Genomic DNA, 20,767 nt, shown 5'->3' on the forward strand with positions numbered 1-20,767 from the left:
TGATGTGATTAAATACTTCACCAGTGTTGCTTAGATTTCACCTGTAGTCAAGCTGACACTTACAGCTTTAAATTCCACAACCTCCTGACAAATAACCAAAATTTATTATTCTTAGAGTATTCATATATAATATATCTTGTCTGGAGTTTTTCCCTTTGCATTCAATGGTGCTGTTATTTCTTTTATCCAATTTTATATTTGAATTCCTTTTCAGCTTAACATTTGAAGCATTTGCTCTATAATCATGCTCAGCGGTAACCCATGCCAAGTAGTTTCTATCATAAAGAAGCTGGACCATAAATCAATGGGACTTATGCAGGCACTGTAAAGGCCATTGAGAGTGGTAGACACTTCTATAGTGAACTTTAATAGTGTCCTATAACTGCTGCCGTGAAAGCTGTGTAATGCATAATAAAGCAATTTTAAAGCCAATATAGACATTGCAGCAGAATTTACTGCTAGACAATATTGATACCTCTGTTTCTGGAAACTTGGGATGTTTCACAGTGGCTGTATTATGCAGGTCAGAGTGTAGCTTTGTGAAACCAAACGTGTCACAATTAAATCATCATGAATTGCAGCTTATTGTGTCTAATTTGTAACCTAAAATCACATTTTGTTTTGACTGCAGCCATGCATTATATTATATATGGCTGTCATAATGGATGTGGCATCCTTTGTATGATGAATATAAAAAATACACCATAACAAAAAATCTTGCTAACAAAACACAAAGAACAAGACTGCACCAGCATCAATTGTTTTCACTCATTATGTTCCAACTCACTCCCCAACATGTCATTTTGTCTTGATCATTGTTTGCTGCCATTAAAAACAATGAATTGGCATGCTCTTTCAATTTCTGGTAGGTCTGTGATGTCATGATGCAAATTGGGCTTTGTACAGTCATTTGAGGACACACCTCAGGCAGAGCCAAAGTGACTAGATGACTAGTGATGAGTTTGCAGAGATGTTTTGGCAGTGAATGCATAGTGGTGTCGACCATTGACAAGGGAGCGCAGGAGGAAATTGGACAGGTTCGGTGCTGCACTTTGTAGTCATGGATGAAATAGAAGCAAACGGTGAATGGTTATTTGATTTGTACCTGTTACTGAAGCACACCTCTGCTCATCAGGAGCAGACCTCTTCAGTAAGGCTCCTTCTTAATATCACCATCTTCTGTAAATCAAATTCTTCCTACTATTTCTGCACATCTTTGGGGAACATATTAACACACCAAGTCCTTGCTCCTTTTGTCAAGGCCATTAAAAGTGTGTAATTGTCAAGAACTGAATCATCCCTTTTGTTATTACACTCTGTGTGGATTGTCACACATTTGGCAGGCTGCACTCAAACCACAGTCATGCTGTTCACAAAGCAAACAGGTGTGTGAGATGTTCTTGTAAATGGAAAAGGATGCTGATCATAGCGAAGATATTAGTTTCTACAGCTAGCATTTAGACTCCTAAAGTCTAAAACACAACTACTGATGAACATGAAACGCTGTACATGATGTGGCCTTGGTTGAGGCACAGTACTTTCATCTGTATTGAAAGTACTGCTCTCTCTTTGGAAGATTAATATATTGATACATTTGTAAAAATGGTCGAAAAGACTTTGTTGATTACACAGATATTGTTTCATGTATAGTTTAATTGGTCAGTACAATTTTGAAGAGTAGTGGGTTTTCTTTGATTCCTTATCATATGTTCAGAATAACAAAATAAAGAAAGTAGTCAGGTAATTATTCATCCATTCTGTAATATTGCAAGATGGTCCTTTATATAAAATGCATGTTTTAATGACCCTGTGTTATCAAAGTTATGCAGGTGTCTTTCATATAGTCAACATGCCTTTAGTTTGTTAGTGCAGATGCACTGGGTGGCACTTTGCCCTACTGCACGGGCACTGCAGTGTGACATTGTGAAACTTGCAAAATGACTTGAGTCTTGCAGGAACTAATTTAATACTTTGATCTGGACAGGCAGGCAACTTTGAAACTGCTTTACAAAGTATGGTCCTCTTCTCTTTCTCTTTCTTAAATATAATTTAAAAAATCATCTGTATACTCCTCATAACTGACATACGCAAATAAATTGTTGAGTCTGTGTTCTGTTGCTTAGTAATGTTGAAATAATTTGCCTTACAGAAAGTGCAGTCATTTCATTGAAGAAAAAAGTTTCCTGTCCACAAAGGGACTGTTTTATTGTTGTTTCAGTTTCCACACCTCAGCCCAGAATAATTAATGATATAATCAAACTGTAGACCTATCAAAAAGCACATTCATATTTGGAGATCAAGCATCTAGGAACACATAGGCTGTTTGTTTGTTTTCTGTTTTGTTTTTCAGTAGTGAAGGAAATATTCATGTGCACACTAGACTGCATTTAAAGCATTGTCCCTTTTATTTGTTTGTTTGTGCTTTAGCTTGTTTTCTTTGTTTTTCTAGAACACTCATGGCGTTGCCCCTGATTTTCAGTGAGCACCTCTTCCAGCTAATTCATGACTTGTGTTTTGATGTATCTAAACAATGTAGACAAGTGAGAGACCATGAGTTTTCACTTTTTTTCAAGCACAGGTTAGATTTTCAATAAACTCTGACTACAGGACATACATGTGATTGAAAGTGCTGTAAAACGATAGTCATTTGACAAGGGGACTAGCGTGGCAGTTTGCCAATTGTGTGATGGTAAAGAATGATTTGAAAACATTTTCTTAATGTGTAAATTATTAAGCATTTGAAAGCAAGAGTGGAATAGCCATACACTGGACAAATCAATGTTAACTTTTTCATTTTTCTTACTGATCCTCATTATTGTACATTTGTTGAAAAGTCTGAACTGTTTTGATCAAATACAATATAAAATAGCTTCCCATTTGCCAAATGTACTACCCAAAATATCCACTGTTGCATGGGTTGTTAGTTATAAGTTGATGTGGTTGCCTGGGTTCATACCAGTCCTAGTTCAACAGGTCAAACAGTTTAATCTTCCAACCTTGCTTTTGGCACCTTGAATCTACAACAACAATAAAACTGTTAGCCATTTTGGTGATTTGCAAACTTCCACTTGATACAGGACCAGCCTGGTCACCACAGACCCCTTACCTGCAGGTTCTGAGTCAGGCAAGAGTCTGAATTGCTTTGTTTCAACCAGTATCCCCTAGTCTTTGAGTGGAGAGTCCTCAGTGGGGCCTACTAGCTTTGTTTGTTTCTGCTTAAGCCACAACTCCTTCCTCTGTTCGTTCCAGCGGTTATTCCACTGACTGACTCCGAACACAAGCTGCTGCCTCTGCACTTCGCAGTGGACCCAGGGAAGGACTGGGAGTGGGGGAAGGATGACAATGATAATGCTAAGCTGGCCAAGTAAGTCTCTCACTTGCACTGAAAAGCCACACACATCTGGGCAGGTTTCTGTTTTAATGGTTGGTTAAGTAAGTAGTGGGTTCCATATATACAGCATTATACTTACCCATGGTTATAAAAAGATCCGAATTTGATTGTGAATAAATTGTGGTTATTTTGTCCCCGTTTGGAAAGGGGAGTGCAGAAATGTGAATCAAACATCTGCATAAAATGGACAGGGTTATCATGCCACTCGAGACCCTTAGGTACCTTGTAAGTTGTGTGGAAATGCTAAGACATTAGCATTAGGCATTATAAAAGGGTCCCACTCTGAATGCTGCCAGTATCCTTGTGTTTAGAGTTTTAGGTAGCAGCTAGCACACAGGATTAGTCAAGATAACCAACATGTCAAACCCTTTCACTTTGCACTGTGTACACATAACAGAAACGTAAACCGGTTTTAGGACTTCACATCCGCTGTTAACCCCATAACTTAAAGAATGGTTGTAAAACTTCACATTCTGTGCTTTCTCTTGATTTATTTTTACACTGTAATTTGGGCTATGGGCCATGTACACCAAACCACATAGAGTGCTCAAGTTTAGGTGCTAAATAATTCAAGCTGTCTGATTTGGAATATCATAAAATCGATAGGTTGCGAATGCAACCCCCCCGGTTATCTGAAAAAGTAAGCACTGTCCAAGTGGGAGGGGTTTCAGCACACTTCCGTTGGAACCCAATCAAAATATCTCTATATCAAAGCTGCCATTGGCCCCTGTGCACGTCACTCAAAACAGGTCCCTTCCTACTTCCTGACTTGACATCTGCATAGGAACTTCCTCTTTTGCTGAGAGACATGAACTCCTGAGCGACCTTGCAACCCTTGGGCATTGCTTTAAGTCAGAAGCACTGCCCAAGGGGGAGCGGTTACCATATAACAAAACTGTCACAAGGGAGGAGGCAGCGAGCTGTTAAGGCGTATCACTAGGAGGCCTCGGCAACACAACTCCAGAAAGGAGCCACAGAGGCCCCTTGGGGCCACACCTGGGCTGCCCATGAGCAAGGACCGCAGTCATGCTCACAAGGAACTTTCTGCAATCAGCAAATACAAAGCGGTCAACTCTTACGCCCTGCACTCCACAATAGCAAGGCCGGCTGCTCTACTAGTACATGTAGGAGCGAGGCCGTATATATACTTGCACAATATATGGCACGGGCAATCAAGCAACCTGTGCACCCTCCGCGCATTAACGTTGGCAGTGGACCCCTGATCCTGCAGGAGCAGGGCCATAGACCCCCTGTAATTCAGCATAATATACAGCTTGCTAGTCAGACACTAGAGTAGCAAAAGCTGAGCACAACAGTAAATACAACGCGGGCAGCAGGAACATTCATGCCGCCTACACACAGCACAGGAGCAATCTTGCTCAACTGAACAGTACAGAGGGGCCAGCTCCACTGTGTTGTCATAATATTATATATATTGCGGGGTGCAGGAAACAGATCATGCACCCTCCGTGTAACACGGGAGCAGTTGTCACCTACTAGCAAAGCTAGATGCAGGACAACAGCAGGCTCTACCATTACAAAAATATATATACACCGCAGGGTGCAGGAGCCAGCTCATGCACCCTCTGCGCAACATGGGAGCAGCAGCCACTTTCTCCACTACCACAGCTAGGAGCGAGGCCACACCAGCTCTACAATGTCATAAAAATTGAACTATATACACCGCTGGGGGCAGGAAACAATTGATGCACCCTTCGAACAATCACAGCAGTGGTCGCTTGCTCTACTAGCACAGCTAGGAGCGAGGCCACACCAAGCTCGATCATGTTGTGACAAACCAATGTACACCACAGTCCTGCTCGACTGGAAAGCATAGTCCATTGGAAGGGAAAACACGGTTCAAACTAGCTCCATCCAGGATGCGCTAATGGGCAGACTGGGATTAGAGACCAGGGGCCAGAGCCCGCAGTCTACTGGGGCTTGACTGAAGCCAACACCAGGTTCCCAATGGAAAGGACTGGGTCTTTCATGTCCAACCTGTAGAACCGGACAAATGTGAGGGTGAGGCCCAAGCTGCAGGTGCACAAATGTCTGCCAAGGAGGCTCCTTGAAAAAGGACCCACGATGTAGAGTGCGCCACCAGGTGTCCTGGCACCGGGGTCCCGGTGGACTTCGTAGGCCATGGTAATAGTGTCCACAATTCAACGCGAGAGGCCTGTTAACATGGAATGGAGACAGCACTTTTGGGAGGAATGCAGGGTTAGGCCGTAGCGTGACCCTGGAGCCATCTCCTACAAAAAGGACAAAATGTGTGTACGGACAGGGCGTGACATTCGCTCACGCATTTTGCCGAGGTGATTTCCAGTAAAAACGCAGTCTTAAGTGACACTAACTTCAGCTCAGCTGAATTCAGTGGCTCAAATGGGGCTTGGGAAAGTGCATCCAAGCACTACATCAAGGCGCCATGTGGGCAGTGAAGGGGTACGAGGAGGCTGTAGCCATCAAGCTCCCCTCAGAAAACTGCACAGCCAGGAATGAGACCCAGGAGGCTCGCCATCAATCTGGACATGAGATGGCCGCCAGATGCACTTTGAGTGTGGACAGGGACTTCCCATGCTCCAACAGCTCTTGTAAAAAAAATTGTAATATCACCCTGGTGGGGCAATTAACTAGGTCATGACCCCTGTCTTGGCACCAGGTGTGAAACATCTTCCAGCGGTAGGATTACTGTGACCTTGTAGAGGGAACTCTTGCCGACTGAATAGTGGCTACTACCGCGTCTGACAGACCCCAGGCTATCAAGCGATCCCACTCAGGGGCCAGGCCCAGAGCTGGAGCAGACCTGGATTGGGTTGGTCTATAGAGGAGACAGCGTGAGACAGCGTGTTGGTCCCCTTGGGACCACATTCTGGTTGCCCAAGAGAAAGGACATCAGTCATACTCTACTGGGAATAGTAATGCAGAGAGGGGAAGGCAAGTAGTGCATCTACCCTCATCTCCAACAATCTCGTGTTTACTGCCGCTGCTGACGCTCTTGCTGTGGAGGAAAAACCCTGTGGACAAAAACCAACACAGCAACTAGTCTGTAAATAATATATCACAATAATTATATAAAAATGACTAGATAAGCCCTGTGTGATGTATTTTAAAACCGAAACTGAAACTGAAGCGCAGCCGGACCTCCGGGGCGCAGCTGGCACAGAATGATGTTAGTTAATAACTAGCTAAAAAAATACACACAGAGACAGACAGATGTGGTGAATTGGTGGGTGAACAGCACTATTTGTGCAGCTAGCCAACCAAAAGCACAAGTTTGTGTTAAACAAACACACGGAGAGCTCTCACGAAATGGCAAAAAAGGAAGTTCCTGTGCAGACGAGTCTTATACAAACAGGAAGTAGGAAGGGACCTGTTTTGAGTGACGTGCACAGGGGCCAATGGCAGCTTTGATATAGAGATATTTCGATTGGGTTCCAACGGATGTGCGCTGAAACTCCTCCCCCTTGGGCAGTGCTTCCAATTTGAATGATAACTAAAACAAACAAAAAATGTATTGATCTATGAGCTATGGCAGTTTTTATATTGCTGATTTGTTTTTAAACATGGTGAGTTTCAAAATAGCAGAAATGCCCTTCATTCATTGTTCAAGACATGGATGCAAGTTTAACACAAAAAATGCTGTATACATTTGCTATGTATGTTGTTGTTGTTTAGGAAACAAAGAAAAAATCTTGTTTCTCCAGAGAAAGACAACTTTTGGTATTTGTATTTATAAGGTCAGAGTATAAGCCCTGGGATTTAAGTGTCCAAAGCTGTGACCTATTTTTCAGTGTTGCTCATGATTTTTATTTTATTTTATTTTGATGTATGAGCTAAGATGCCACTGTATAAACAATACAATTCCATATTAATTAATAATGTTAAAGTGGGTAATGGCAAACCTAAGGCTAACTGCAATTTATGTTTCTCATCAGTCTTATCCTGTCTTTGGAAGCAAAACTGAACCTCCTGCACAACTATATGAATGTAACATGGATTCGAATTCCATCGGAAACAAGGGTAACACTATTTTTATTATTATTTTACCTGAAGAATAAGGTTGTGCCACAGTTCGTTTTTATTTTTTTTTATTTTTTTTTATATATATATATATATATATATATATATATATATATATATATAATTATTCACTCACCACATTTATTGGAAGTAAAATGTTAATCTGCCCAAGTTCCTGGATGCTTTTTTGCTTCATTTTAGATTCTCCATCAGAATTCTTGCATGTTTTGGGTCTATTATAATATTTTTTTGTTCCTTTTTAATGTTTTCTCTTTTTTTATTTTTTTAGAAATAAAATAATGAAGCTAAACGGATCTGCCATTGTCAACACTTTATTCAAGGGGGGGGGGGAGTTAGTCTGATTGCAGTTAAGGAGCATGCATATTGTTTGATTTTTGTGGATTAGAATCATTTTGTTTTTCAATTTCTCAGTACAGTTGAATTGAATTTATATTTTTCAAAAAACAAACGAGTGTTGCATTTCAGTTTGCTAACATTTGATATTTTAAAGATTTAATAAAAATAAAAAATAAAAATGAATGTATTACATTTGTGCTATAATGAATCTGTGCATAGTGGGTTATACCTATATATTTATTTTAAATTATTGTTAGGTTTCCATTGTATCTTAACATTTCTTCTATTTTTTTTAACTGTCAGAGTACGTCAGTACTAAATATTTGTTTCTTAGCTCATGTAAGGGAACAAGCTATAATCTATAACTATATATTTTTTTCAAAGCAGAACATTTTAGATTAAATGTATCACTGCTGCTTTTTCTTGATTATGAACTTAAACCTGAAGTTTGAAAGACTACAGTGAATATTTGTGTTTGAGGACCACTTCAGAGAAACATGATTTAAGCCTGACTTTGGAGAGACAGCTTGGAAAACAAAGAAAATAAATCCACACAGGGGTGGAAGAAGATTCTTCCATTGCATTTTTTTAATTACACGTCTAAATAGGCTTGTGTTTAAGAATAACTTTACGTCCACTTTCCCAGCATTCCAGAGTTGTTCATGTCCTTCTCTTCTGTTCACTCCTTAGGCTCCACTGGCTCAGCCAGAGTCTCCCACAGCCTCCGCTGGAGAGGATGTGCAGTCGCTGGCTGACTCCATGGACTCAGACCGAGAGTCTGTCTGCAGCAACTCCAACGTCAACAATGGCAAACCCAGTAAGGAGAAGGAGAAGGACAAGCAGCGCAAGGACAAAGAAAAGAACCGAACGGACTCTGTTGCCAATAAGCTTGGAAGCCTTAGCAAAACCCTGGGGATCAAGCTGAAGAAGAACATGGGGGGACTGGGCGGGTTGGTCCACGGGAAGATCAGCAAATCCAACTCTAGCAATGCCAGGAATGGGGAGAATGGAGAAAAAACCAAGAAGAAGGATTCAAAATCCCGTAAAGGAAGCAAAGAAGAGTCTGGGCAATCTGCCAGCACGTCCTCCTCAGAAAAGACCACCAGCCCTTCTCCCACGGACAGGGCTTCTGGAGCATCCCCTGTGGAAAAAAGGAACAGCTCTGTGAAGCCCACTGGCGACAAGGTGTCCGACCACTGGAAGTACAGCACTGATGTCAAGCTGAGCCTCAACATCCTCAGAGCCGCCATGCAAGGGGAACGAAAGTTCATTTTCGCAGGCCTCCTCCTGACCAGCCATCGACACCAGTTCCACGAAGAGATGATCAGCTTCTACTTGACCAATGCCCAGGAGCGCTTCAGCGCAGAACAAGAGCAGAAGAGGAAGGAATCGGAGAAGAAGCCCACTGTCAATGGGTCAGCTGCTAAGAAGCCAGAGCAGGAAACCACCTTCCAGAAAGAGAAGACAGACAACTCTCCACGAGAGGGATGCTCTCCAGTGTTGCACCAAAGCCATACCTCCCAGCTGGTTTTGAAGCTGCAGGAGAGGCACAGCCCTAGCCCACCCCCTTTCTCCTCCCCCAGCAATGGTGCTAAAAAATCTGGGCCTATCCCTGTGTCCGCCCACTATAGCCATACGCCACCCATCCAGAGGCAAAGTGTCATTCATCTACGAGACGTCAACTTACAGACATCTGGCTTCCAGGAAGAAACCTATAAGCCCATTGTGGGCACCCTAAAGACCTGCGCTACATACCCGCAGCAGAACCGCTCATTGTCCTCACAGAGCTACAGCCCTGCTCGCATGTCAGGAATCCGCACAGTGAACACAGTGGAGTCCCTCTCCTACACCATGCCTGGGGAACACAAGTCCCACACTTATACCAATGGCTTCAATGCCAACGATGTCCGCGATTGCTTGGAATTCGCAGACGAGGATTCTCCCCAGGCCTGGTTAAACCATGACAAAACCAAAGGCCGCAGCACAGTGTGCCCACTCTACTCACTCCAACAAAACCGGTGCAAGAAAGAGAACTGTTCCTTCTATGGCCGGCCAGAAACTGAGAACTTTTGTTCATACTGCTACAAAGAGGAGCTGAAACGCAGGGAAAGGGAAGGCAAGACACACAGACCTGGATAGCCCATAAAATGCACCAGTGGGTGTAACCAGCTGGTTAAATCAAAGACAGCAGAAGTCCTCTGAGGATGACAAAACAAAATATCACCCTGCGTTCTACGAATAATAACAGATAACAGCATACAGTAGACCGTAGCAAATTTCATACTCTATTTATGAACAGTTTTCCTTTTATTCTTGTTACCTTTCTCTCAATATCAAAGGACACACTTACTTGATAATAAAGAAGGTGGATCTGAAATTACTTTACAGCTTTGGCCGGGGATTTTCCGAATAATGTTTTAGCTTTATTTTTATTTTATTTTTTTATTAATTTTTTCAATTAGTTTGCAGACAGAATACAAATTTAATGAGCATCTTAAAAACACAGTTTTTCCCTTATCAAATGGTGCCAAATCATTAGGCAAACTCTTCAATAGCAAAATCATTGTACACCACTTAAATGATAATACAATATAGAGTGGAGCTTTTAGGGGGTGTTATGAATAACAATCAAATTCAACATAGATGTCTTCTAAAAGCTGGCATAGAATATCACTTTGTATTATGTCTTGATAGGAGTTACACCTAGGAAGGAAAATGCACGCCAAGGAAGAATTACAGACATATTAAAAGCAATAAGTTTTCCAAATGTACGTAAACTTTCTTATGTCTTTCTTATGTCTGTTCATTTATGTCATAGTTTGTCCTCTGTTTTCTGTAGCATTAATGTTTAAAGGAGCAGAACTGTGATTCTGCAGTCTCTGGCTTCCTGTTCTTTAAAAATATATTTTTTGCATCTCTACAAAATGTCCGGCACCTTAAAGCAAAAACATTTTAAAAATACCGGCATTTAAGATGTAATGCAAAGCTTTAAAGCTACTTATGTAAACTGTACATCTTAAGTCAGCTATAAATGTAGGTAAAAAAGTGCTGGTTTTGCATTTTTAGACTCAAGTTTTAATTTTTTTGCCCCCCCCCAACCCTCACCACCATACTCCTGGTAGTTATATTACATGGTAACTGCTTACATGCAAAAATTCCAACTTAATATCCATGTGCCAAAAACAATAAAATTGAATTTTTAAATACAGGTCTGCAGTTGTTCTCAGGTACATAGCAGTGAAATGGGATGCTTTCAATTTTTTTTTTATAAATTCATTTGAGAAGCACTTTGTGCACCAATATACAAGAAACAGGAGGCAATAAGGTGTGTATATATATAACCAAAACAAAAATAAAGTGAAACTTTAATAAAAATAAATAAATAAATAAATAAAATCGGATAGGAAAGTAAAATTAACTCCTCATATTCAATTAGTCTAAATGAGGGTGTGCAATGGCTGTAAGATTGATTCAATGTAAGACAATTAGCAGTCCCTGTCATTGTTTGTCAGGGCTCAAACCTAAACTAACACTAAATAGTTGTCATCTTTCACAAGCTGAAGATATTAAATTATCAGTAAAACTTTATTTCACACTTTCTTTCCTTTTGTTTTCTTTTAAACGGGATTCCAGAAAATTATTAATGGAAACATTATACTGATTTTTTTATACTGTTATGTTTTGGTTAAGCTAAAATATATTTACCATGGAGAACCCAGTGTAATGTATATGCAACAAGCATTAAACAGGCTTGACAAAAATGTAGTATCCCAATTTAGCAGGTTTCGGTGGTGTATATGTCCCACTGGGTTCCCAAGGCTTCTTTAGTCACAATAATATCCTGATTTGTTTTAAATCTGGATCTGTATTTAGAATTGTTTTTTTTTATTAATAAAAAAACAAACAAAAAAAGTCATAAACCGTTTCACTTTAGACAAGCTGTCCTTTCTGTTGTATGCACTTGAAAACTGCACTGTACTTAACTGAATGTCCCTTGGCCAAAACTGTGACATATCTTTCAGTTCACTTTCCGATTTTTACTCAACAAACCTGCAATTTTCCTTCTTTCTTTGTATGTAACAGTTTCATGGACTTTTACCATTAGAAGTGTAAAATATTATTTTATATTAATTTGAGAGTTTTACACTACTTTAAATTATTAATTTGCACATTAGATACCAATGTAAATAGTGGAAAAAAATAGTTTATTGTTAAAAAAACAAACCGAAAAAAGAGGTGTTTGTGTTTTGTTTGTGGACTAGAGAATGTGATTACATTGGGAATTTCCAAGCCAAGGTTAAATTGTAATATAGAAATTATTTTTATATTATTTTCACAAAATGCCGCGAAGCAATATTTTGCGCTTTTTCTTATGGACACAGTTGTCACTTTGGTAGGTTATTTTAACTGCAGAGCTGTTAGAGAACAATAACCTTGACAAAAAAAAGGAGATTTGTAAAGAAATGTTTTAAGTTATGAATATTTATGTTCCTGGTAGATTCAAACAAGTGTAACAAATCCTACTAATCGAGCTATATCATGGGGTAAAAAAAGAAAAGCTTTATTTTTCATTTTGTTTTTCTCTATGCATTTACTTTGTATTTAATGCAATTGTGCTAAAACCATGTGTTCTCATTGCACCAACATACAGCCTTTTCTTTTACACACTGGGGTGGAAATGCAGTTCTTTATTTTTATTTTAAATTACTACATACAAAAACTAAAAACTGGAATAGTAATATGTCAGATTACTTACTTTTGCATTACTTACACACTTTAAAATAAGGTTGTGTGATTCCTGAATCCTGAGGAATACCATAGGATTAACACATGAATATCTCATGCACTTCATCTGAGTTCTGATGTTAATTACATGTGTAACAGGGTTAGGGTTCATGTCCTCAACCTCAGATGATGTGTGTGAGGTATTGATGTTTTAATCCTGTGGTATTCATATATTAATTAGGAGGAATCACACCACCGTATTTTAAAATGGGACCCAGTTTTCAGATGTGCTCTCAATCTGACAACTGTGTATCTCATACGTTTTAAGGAGAAGTACCTCTGAATTATTCTGTGAGGCGTCTGTGTTTAAAAATACAAACAAGAAAACACAGTTGACCTTTGTTAGACAAAGAGCTTCAGACCTTCAATGTGCAATAAAATGCACTAGCATTAAAGTAGCTGCTGTACAATAAACACCTCATTAATTGTTACGCAAAACAACGATATTCTTTAGTTTCACAAGGGGGATTGTATGAAATAAATCAAATGCGAAGAAATTATGATTGTCTTAGGATAAGAAGCAAATTTTGCAGCACATTTACTGAAAGTGAAGCTTCTAAAAGGACCATGAGATCAGCAAGACAGCATTTACTCTATAGACCTATCAGTGTGTTTGAGAAGAATGATCATTTTACCACTGTCAAGAAGCGTGGAAAAACACTTAATAATATTCAACTCACTTTCTTTCCCCAGAGATGTATGGTTTCAAGCCCATTAAAAAGGTGGGATTGTAAGTGTGAGCCTTTTTTATTAATTTACCTTTTTCTTGCTGTATGTTGACATGTTTAATATTCCAGTTTAAATCAGAGCTGTTTAAAGAATAAGCCAGTTTCTTATTGTACCTAAATAACTTTCATTGCCTACACCACACAGGCAAATACAGAAGCATGATATCAAGCTTACGTACCCCCACCCCCCCCATTAAATACTACCAATTATTCTATAGCCAATAAAAGACCTGATGCAGATCATTATTGCAAACTCAGCCTAGTTGCCTGCCAGTGCATAGCATCACCAGTCACTCTATGCTATAAAGAAATTAACATGAATCCAAAAAACAATACATACAATAGATAGATAGATATTATTATACTATCATATTTGTCATGAAACAAAGCAAACCCATCTTAGAGGGTACAATGCCAATAAGACTGCTGTTAAGCCTGTGCATTGTGCTCTGATATTTGTATAATTAAAGATTTGACATCCAGTTCAACTGAGTCTATTTAATCAGTCTAAAATGGCATATAATAGACAGTGTACTGAGTTTTAGAGTGTGTGCCAGTGTCAGTTTAAGAAAAATAATAAAACACATTTTATTGGCTGTTTTTTATTCTTTTGAGGACATACGTCTTTAGATTTCTGTTTGAAGACGTAAGCTGTATTAAAAGCATTTTTACATGGATCTATTATACGGACCTTCAAAAGCTAAATGAAAGCATTCTCAATAGCCACACCATGTCAAGTGTTTGACTTACATATTTCTGAAATAACTACCTTATATATATATATATATATATATATATATATATATATATATATATATATACATATACATATATAAGAAGCAAGGTTTCATTTTTTGCTGTGCCCACTTCCTTTCCAAATCTGCTAATTCGTCCTCCAAGAATAAACTGGGGATGAAACTTGAGGACTATTCACTAAATAGGTGTACAGAAGGTCAGTGTTTAATTCCTTACCTGTGCTCAGACCAGACCTGGGTCAAATACATATTTTCTGTATTTTCAAATACTTAAAATATTTTTCCAAAATCTTATTTAAAATATAAATTGTATCCTGTGTCATGATTACTAGTTGAATGTATTTGAAATACTTCTTAAACGTTTGTGCATGTAATTTGCAAATACTTCAAATATGCATTTCCACAAGTATTTGATAGTCTGTGCTTAAATTATTTGTATTTAAATGTATGGGATGTATTTGAAAAAAACTATTTAATTTCACAGAAAACTCAGCACGACAACAAAGATGGTCTACAATCACCAACACATCAACACTCCAGTTGAAAGTAAATATTGAGTTGCAGCAGGCTCTACTTCTCAGTCATGTTAAGCCACATTTGGTTATTATTTGAACAGTATTATGATTAGCACTGACTATATGAGTTATGTGTGCAAGGTAGATATTTTTGCACCAGTACAGGAGGTAGCTCAACTGAAGAGGGTCAGAAGATGAAGTGTGGAGAGATACTCCTCAACTTATTTGTTAACGGTTAGAGATTAACAATACAGTCAGTAATTGTCAAACAGAATACAATTTGTAATTTTTCAAATACAAAGTTGAAATGGTATAATTATTATAATTATTATTAATAATTGTAACATAATTACAAATACATTACATATTTGTATTTCTGGTATTTGACCCAGGTCTGGCTCAGATTACTTCTGTTCAAAAGGTCAGAAGAAAACTGATTAAAAAAAGGATCTTCCGTGACTTTTCTGAAGTTCTACCTATTAGGAAATGCTTGCTAAGGAGATTAAGTGAAGGTGTTACTATACCCATTGCTACTATTTACATTGCATTAATTCTGTTCATTAATGTGTGTATATTTTCAGTCAACCTCCTCCTTATGAACTCCTATCCCAAACATCAATCCTTGACAGTGTGATGATGTCTTATTTTTTTATTGAAGGGTTTGTTAATGGGTAACCCCAGCCATTACACTCTCAACTACAGATCTGTCTTGGTGGAGGACAAAGAAGATTTTTTTTGTTTTGTTTATTTTTGTTTTATAAAAACATCTAAGTTGTGCATTACTTATTTACCAAAAATGTGTACTAAACACGTAGACATACTCAGAGCTTTATAAAAAGCCTCATCTTTCCGATGCACCATGTACTTAAGAGCACTAATTACTGTGCATTTTACAATGCTATTTAGAAACATGACTGCATTGTAGGGTGCTATTAAATTGTTCTGGGGAAGTGAATGCAAAGCTGCAGAGGCACAACCGAATGATCATTGTGACCCAGTGATGTAAAGAAGCAGGGCAGGGGTAGGGCAAAATGGCTTCAATTAAGTGAATCAGGACTTATAAATAAATTAGCCAGTCATATTTCTATTACGAAATGTATAAATATATAAATGCATCTACATCTCTGGAACAAAATGCATGTCGTGGGTACATCCTGCAGATTCATAAACTCCTCCAGAGATTCTTTATGAGGCAAAAGCACGGGGACGAGGATTTAAAATGGAAGCTTTCCTGCTCAAGAAAAGGAAATTAAAATGCGTTTGCTATAAAAACGGGGTACAAACTGGATGAAAAAGGCATAGCACACTGTTGATGGTGGTTTTGCGAGCTCTGCTCCTCCTCGGATATCAAAGCAGAGGCTTGATTCCACCTTCTGAATGCTGTCCACTAAAATTATCTTCCAGTGTTATGAGAGGGTAGCAATTTCTGTAGAGAAAAAGGGGGAGCACTTTACTCTTATAATCTTTATATCTGGTATACATTTGATATCAATTACTGTCTTATCAGCCTGCTGGATTTTTACAAAGTATCAGTATTTTTTTTTATTATTTGTTTGTTGTTTGTAATTAAAATTGCACTATTGTTAGTGGAGTGAATATCTACCTGAATAGTTAAGCTTCCTCGCCTTTCCCTTCCCCTAATTTAATTTAACACAGTATATGTTAAGCATGTTCCTCTTGTGATTTCTACAAGTAGAGCAAGTCTCCTGAATATATGTGAGTGGGCTTTTCTGTTGTACTGCTTCTGTTGTACTGCTTGGGGATACTGCTGAATAATTCATTTTAATTTCCATAAAGCAAACTAAAAAAAAAAGTTTCAGTATGACAGCTATAAAAGATAATCTGGCATTTTAAGTGGGAAATGACCTTGACTTTATATCAGGATGAAGATTATAATTGTCTGGTGTCATACATGCAATACTGCATTTGAAAGTAAAAGTATGGTACCAAATAAGGTCATAAACTTACTAAAAGCTTTTTATGCAAATTGTTGTATTTTCTTGGGATCTGAAAGAGAAATCAAATTTCTTCGAATGCTTGAAAAGAGCACTTCACAGCTGGAGCTTAATGTTTGCTCCTTTCACTCCCCTCCCAATTCAAGTTATCACATCTGTCTTTGCATTGAGAATTTATTTATATTGATTTGTCAATACATACATCTTAGCCTGTGACCTGCTAGACTATTACCTCAGAGATATGCTTGACTAGTTTATATCGCAGACCTGAAGGTAGACTGTATCAGGCAGATAGATGGATGAAAACGTCAATGTTCTCCAAACAGCAATAATCTGTGTACAGGGTCAGTTAGTAACCTTCTGCTATAGAGGTGCTTAGGTCTTTAAATTAATCATCCTGACCCACGTTTTGTACAAGGAAGTATTTTATGACACCTACAGGTTTAGGAGGAACTAATGCACTAAATAAGAAAATATACTCAACCATTCTAAGCCCAGATTCAATCGAAACATTTATCAATCAAAAATGACAATGCCAGTACTTGATGGCACCTTTTTACTTTGAGAGAGGTTTCCTACTGCTGCTTTTAATTTGGTCTGGGCCTTGTGCAGTGTACAGTGGTGATTCCCAAACACCAGTCCACAGACTAGTGCCAGTCCATAGCATATTTAATCTTGCACGCTACCACATTCCTCTCACAACCACATTAAAAAATACATCAAAATATTAAGAAAATAACTAACTATTTCAAGCATTCTGTTTTGGCATTGCATTTTTTATTGGGAACCACTGGTGCACTGGATAAACAGTTACATAGTATAAGCTTATTCTATTACTAATGCTAACAAATAAAATTACTCTCTACCTCAGGAATGAAGTAACAATAAAACCGCCAAATCAATTTTTGTACCGGTCATGGGAAATTAAAGTGAGGTATTTTCCAATGAAATCCTTTATACAGGGCTGTTAGTCCTCTCCAAGGTTTCAGTCGATAATTGTCATTTAAGAAGCTAACATGTATAAATCACTGTTCCAAGCTCAATATGAAACTTTTCACCTTCAATCAAATAAAAAACAAAGCCCATAAACATTTTGAAGAGAAATACTAAACATGGAGAACTGACATAAAGGGAATTAAAGACTCGATGAAAGTGAGTATGCAGTACTCTTAGTTTGCTTTAAACTTGTGCCTTCACATATCTTTCTAACATCAGCTGAAGTGCATTTAAACATAGCAGTAAACTAGGCCGTATGCTACATGTTTTCATTATCTGTCTCGGTGAGTACGAAAGGTTTCTCACTAGGAAATGCACCAAATTTAATGCCTTCATAGAAACTGCTAGTTCTCTCGCAAATCCCAAATCTGTAAAATGTTTTCAGTAGCTCATTATTACTATATAATTTGGTATTACAGAGTGTAAAGTGATGTGACTTTCTTGGAAGACATCAGCTTGTGATTAGAAATAGTCTCCTTTAGTAGTGTGCTTTACAAAATAGATACATTTTAGAAAAGCATGAATGAAGATATACCACCATTGGTGCTTCTCTCGTTGCGTCTAACAATCTCACAGTTTACTGACAGTTTTATATATAGGATATTATCATTCTGGGCTCAATGCAATTAATTTCAGCACACAATTGGGCATGGGGACTTGGAAATGTAGCCTTAAAACGTAAAAACACAAGAAGACTCGATGCCAAAAAGAATGCCAACTTGAAAGAGTTGAGTTTCACAATCCCACTGAAGAACAAATCGCACTTGTCATGCCAGATACAAGCCCTACAATACAGTTTGCAGTTCGAAACATTTTTCATGTTCTGAACACTGCCGTCTAGATTTTTCACCGGCTGTAACCATGGAGATGACTTGATTCAAATGATCAGTATGAAAACGGACTCCAGTTCTTTAAGCATTCAACAACATATTACATCTTTTAAAACCTTGGCATCTGAAAAAATGAACATCCTACTTGTTTCCAAAGAATATATATTAAACAGTATTTGCACACTGTTGCACAGAGGAAAAGAATGTCATGTTGGGAAACCTTAACCTACTTTTTATGGAGCCATTGTGTGCATGGATGACAAAGAAATCCATCAAATGAAAAGAAAAAAGACTTTCAGAAATAAATAAATAAATCACACAAGGGATTATTGAGCTCAGAAGGGTTTGCAATTAAACTCAGACATAGAACCTTGAAAATAAAATTCCTTTAATGACCATCTGAGTTTTATTTTCATGTTTTAACCTTTTCCCTTGAAAATCAATAAATACATTAAGTTGATCAATTAATTTTACAAAACCATGCTAATCACAAGATTGAACTTGGTCTGCAGGAAAAAATGAAAGTACTTTAATGATTCTGTGGCTTTGGTTGGAGATTGATCAAATGATCACCGAGTTCTGTTGAAACTGAATTACATCTTGTGTTTTTACCAGGACTGTGCAGTGTGTCTGCTGTAACTGAGCTACAGGTAAACACTACTAAGCTACCTTTGCCTAAACTATCTTTTCTTCCTTTGAGTTTCTCAGAAGTCAAACCAAAAAATGTTCCTTATTAAGCAATAGACCTTTATCAGGCACTGTATGAAATATAGCTCATAATAGTGAAAAACTGAAATGACTCCCATGAATAAGAATAACAATTTGAAAGAACAGTGTTTCTATGCTATAATTGTCATATATATATATATATATATTGATACAGTCAGGAAATTAAGCCATAGATATTGAAAGAATATGTGTGAGAAAAAAAGACAATGAAAACAGCCTAAATATAAGGCTTCTGTGTTTCAAATCCACTACCTCCATTTCCTGTTTTTATCTTTATGGACAAGGTCTGTACGGTAGCACTGTCTGAAACGGTGAAAATCTGACATGCAACCTGTCAAAACTTCTAAAATAAATATGCATTTTCCTTGTGTGGTGGCTACTGATAAAATATTAAAATGAAATAATACAAAAGAAAGAAAAAGAAAAAGCATAAATAAAAGCTGGGGACTAAAGAAGAGCTTAAAATTCAAAAAATGAAAACATTGCGGGGGAACATTGACTGAGCTGCAGCTGTAATTGTAACTTTCACTCTATTGATGTATTGATGTCAGACTATCTTCCCTGATTACTATGAACAAATTACAATATTGACTCATGTGATTTCTAAGGATGCACAAAAAACAGATCTGCCTACTATGGAAAGGCTTTAATATCTGGAGTGCCTACACCACAGTTTTTCTATTTTTGCAGACTTATTTTAAACTAACATTTCAGTGGCTAAATTAAATTTTTCAGCAGTGTTTGAAAGTGCAGTAGAGTCCAGTAACAGGAGATTACTATTTTATCACTCTCATCTCGTTCCCATATCAGATCTCTGTGGATTAAATGAGACTGTATGGGGGGGAAAAAACATTAAATTAATGACTAGTGGTGGTCCAACTAAGCCTTGATCATTATTTATGTATTCCATTATAGCTGAGGATCATTTCTAGTCAACTACCTGTATTCACATACTATATATGTTAAAGGCTGAAAAAGCCCAAACTATAGGGCATAATGCCTTTTTCTTTTTTGTAATTGAACGGGCGCTCTGAACTGAAATGTTTCTATGTTGCTGCTCGCATGGCAGTAATTTCTCAACAAGAGTGCTTATCAAAAACACTAATTAAAATCTTCACTTTCATGTAATTTCAGTGGCAGCTGTTTTTCCTTTGAATTAATCAGCCTTTATTAGGATTACGGTGGGGGGGCGAGAAAAGTAAAATGTTAATGAATCTAATAAATATTGATGTTTTGTATTCGTAGGATACCTCATTAAAAACTGTTTAAATTAAAATAAGATTACCTATTATAAATTCTTTTTTAGCACGTGTGGGTACCATAGGCCAAGTTGGATATGGCTTTGTAGGCAGATTTTCTTTGTATCCATGTTTAATACAGTTAGCAAACATGTTTCTGCTTCTCACTCAAGAGATGTGCTTCTCCTAATTAGTCACTGTCAATCTCATGACATTGTGAAAACATGACATGTGTTTAAACATGCTGAAATCATCCTATTCACGGCGTTCTCAGTAGTTGGGATGAAGTAGTCATTTATGTATGCATATTATTTGCATTTTTTTTTTAAAGCCGTGCCTAGTTGGTAATAATCCAGAAGAGAGAAACTGATATGTTTGTACTATTTTCTTTTTTATTTACATTGGATGTTACCTAAATGGGCAATTGAAGTTATGGGTGACCTGATACACAATCATAATGAACACAGA

General features: G+C 37.8%; 1 protein-coding gene across 1 annotated transcript in view; it reads left to right on the forward strand.

Moving 5' to 3' along the window:
* Positions 1 to 13,287, forward strand: part of otud7a (OTU deubiquitinase 7A) — a 52,927-nt gene extending 39,640 nt beyond the window's left edge. The window contains exons 9-11 of the mRNA XM_066701879.1: positions 3,250 to 3,364; positions 7,327 to 7,411; positions 8,459 to 13,287. Of these exons, the coding sequence (XP_066557976.1) occupies positions 3,250 to 3,364; positions 7,327 to 7,411; positions 8,459 to 9,907 (1,649 nt within the window). The 3' untranslated portion in view covers positions 9,908 to 13,287. The remainder of the gene's footprint in view (positions 1 to 3,249; positions 3,365 to 7,326; positions 7,412 to 8,458) is intronic.
* The last annotated feature ends 7,480 nt before the right edge of the window (positions 13,288 to 20,767 follow it).

Source organism: Amia ocellicauda, chromosome 4 (genome assembly GCF_036373705.1).
Source record: "Amia ocellicauda isolate fAmiCal2 chromosome 4, fAmiCal2.hap1, whole genome shotgun sequence".
In the NCBI taxonomy this organism is placed as follows: Eukaryota; Metazoa; Chordata; class Actinopteri; order Amiiformes; family Amiidae; genus Amia; species Amia ocellicauda.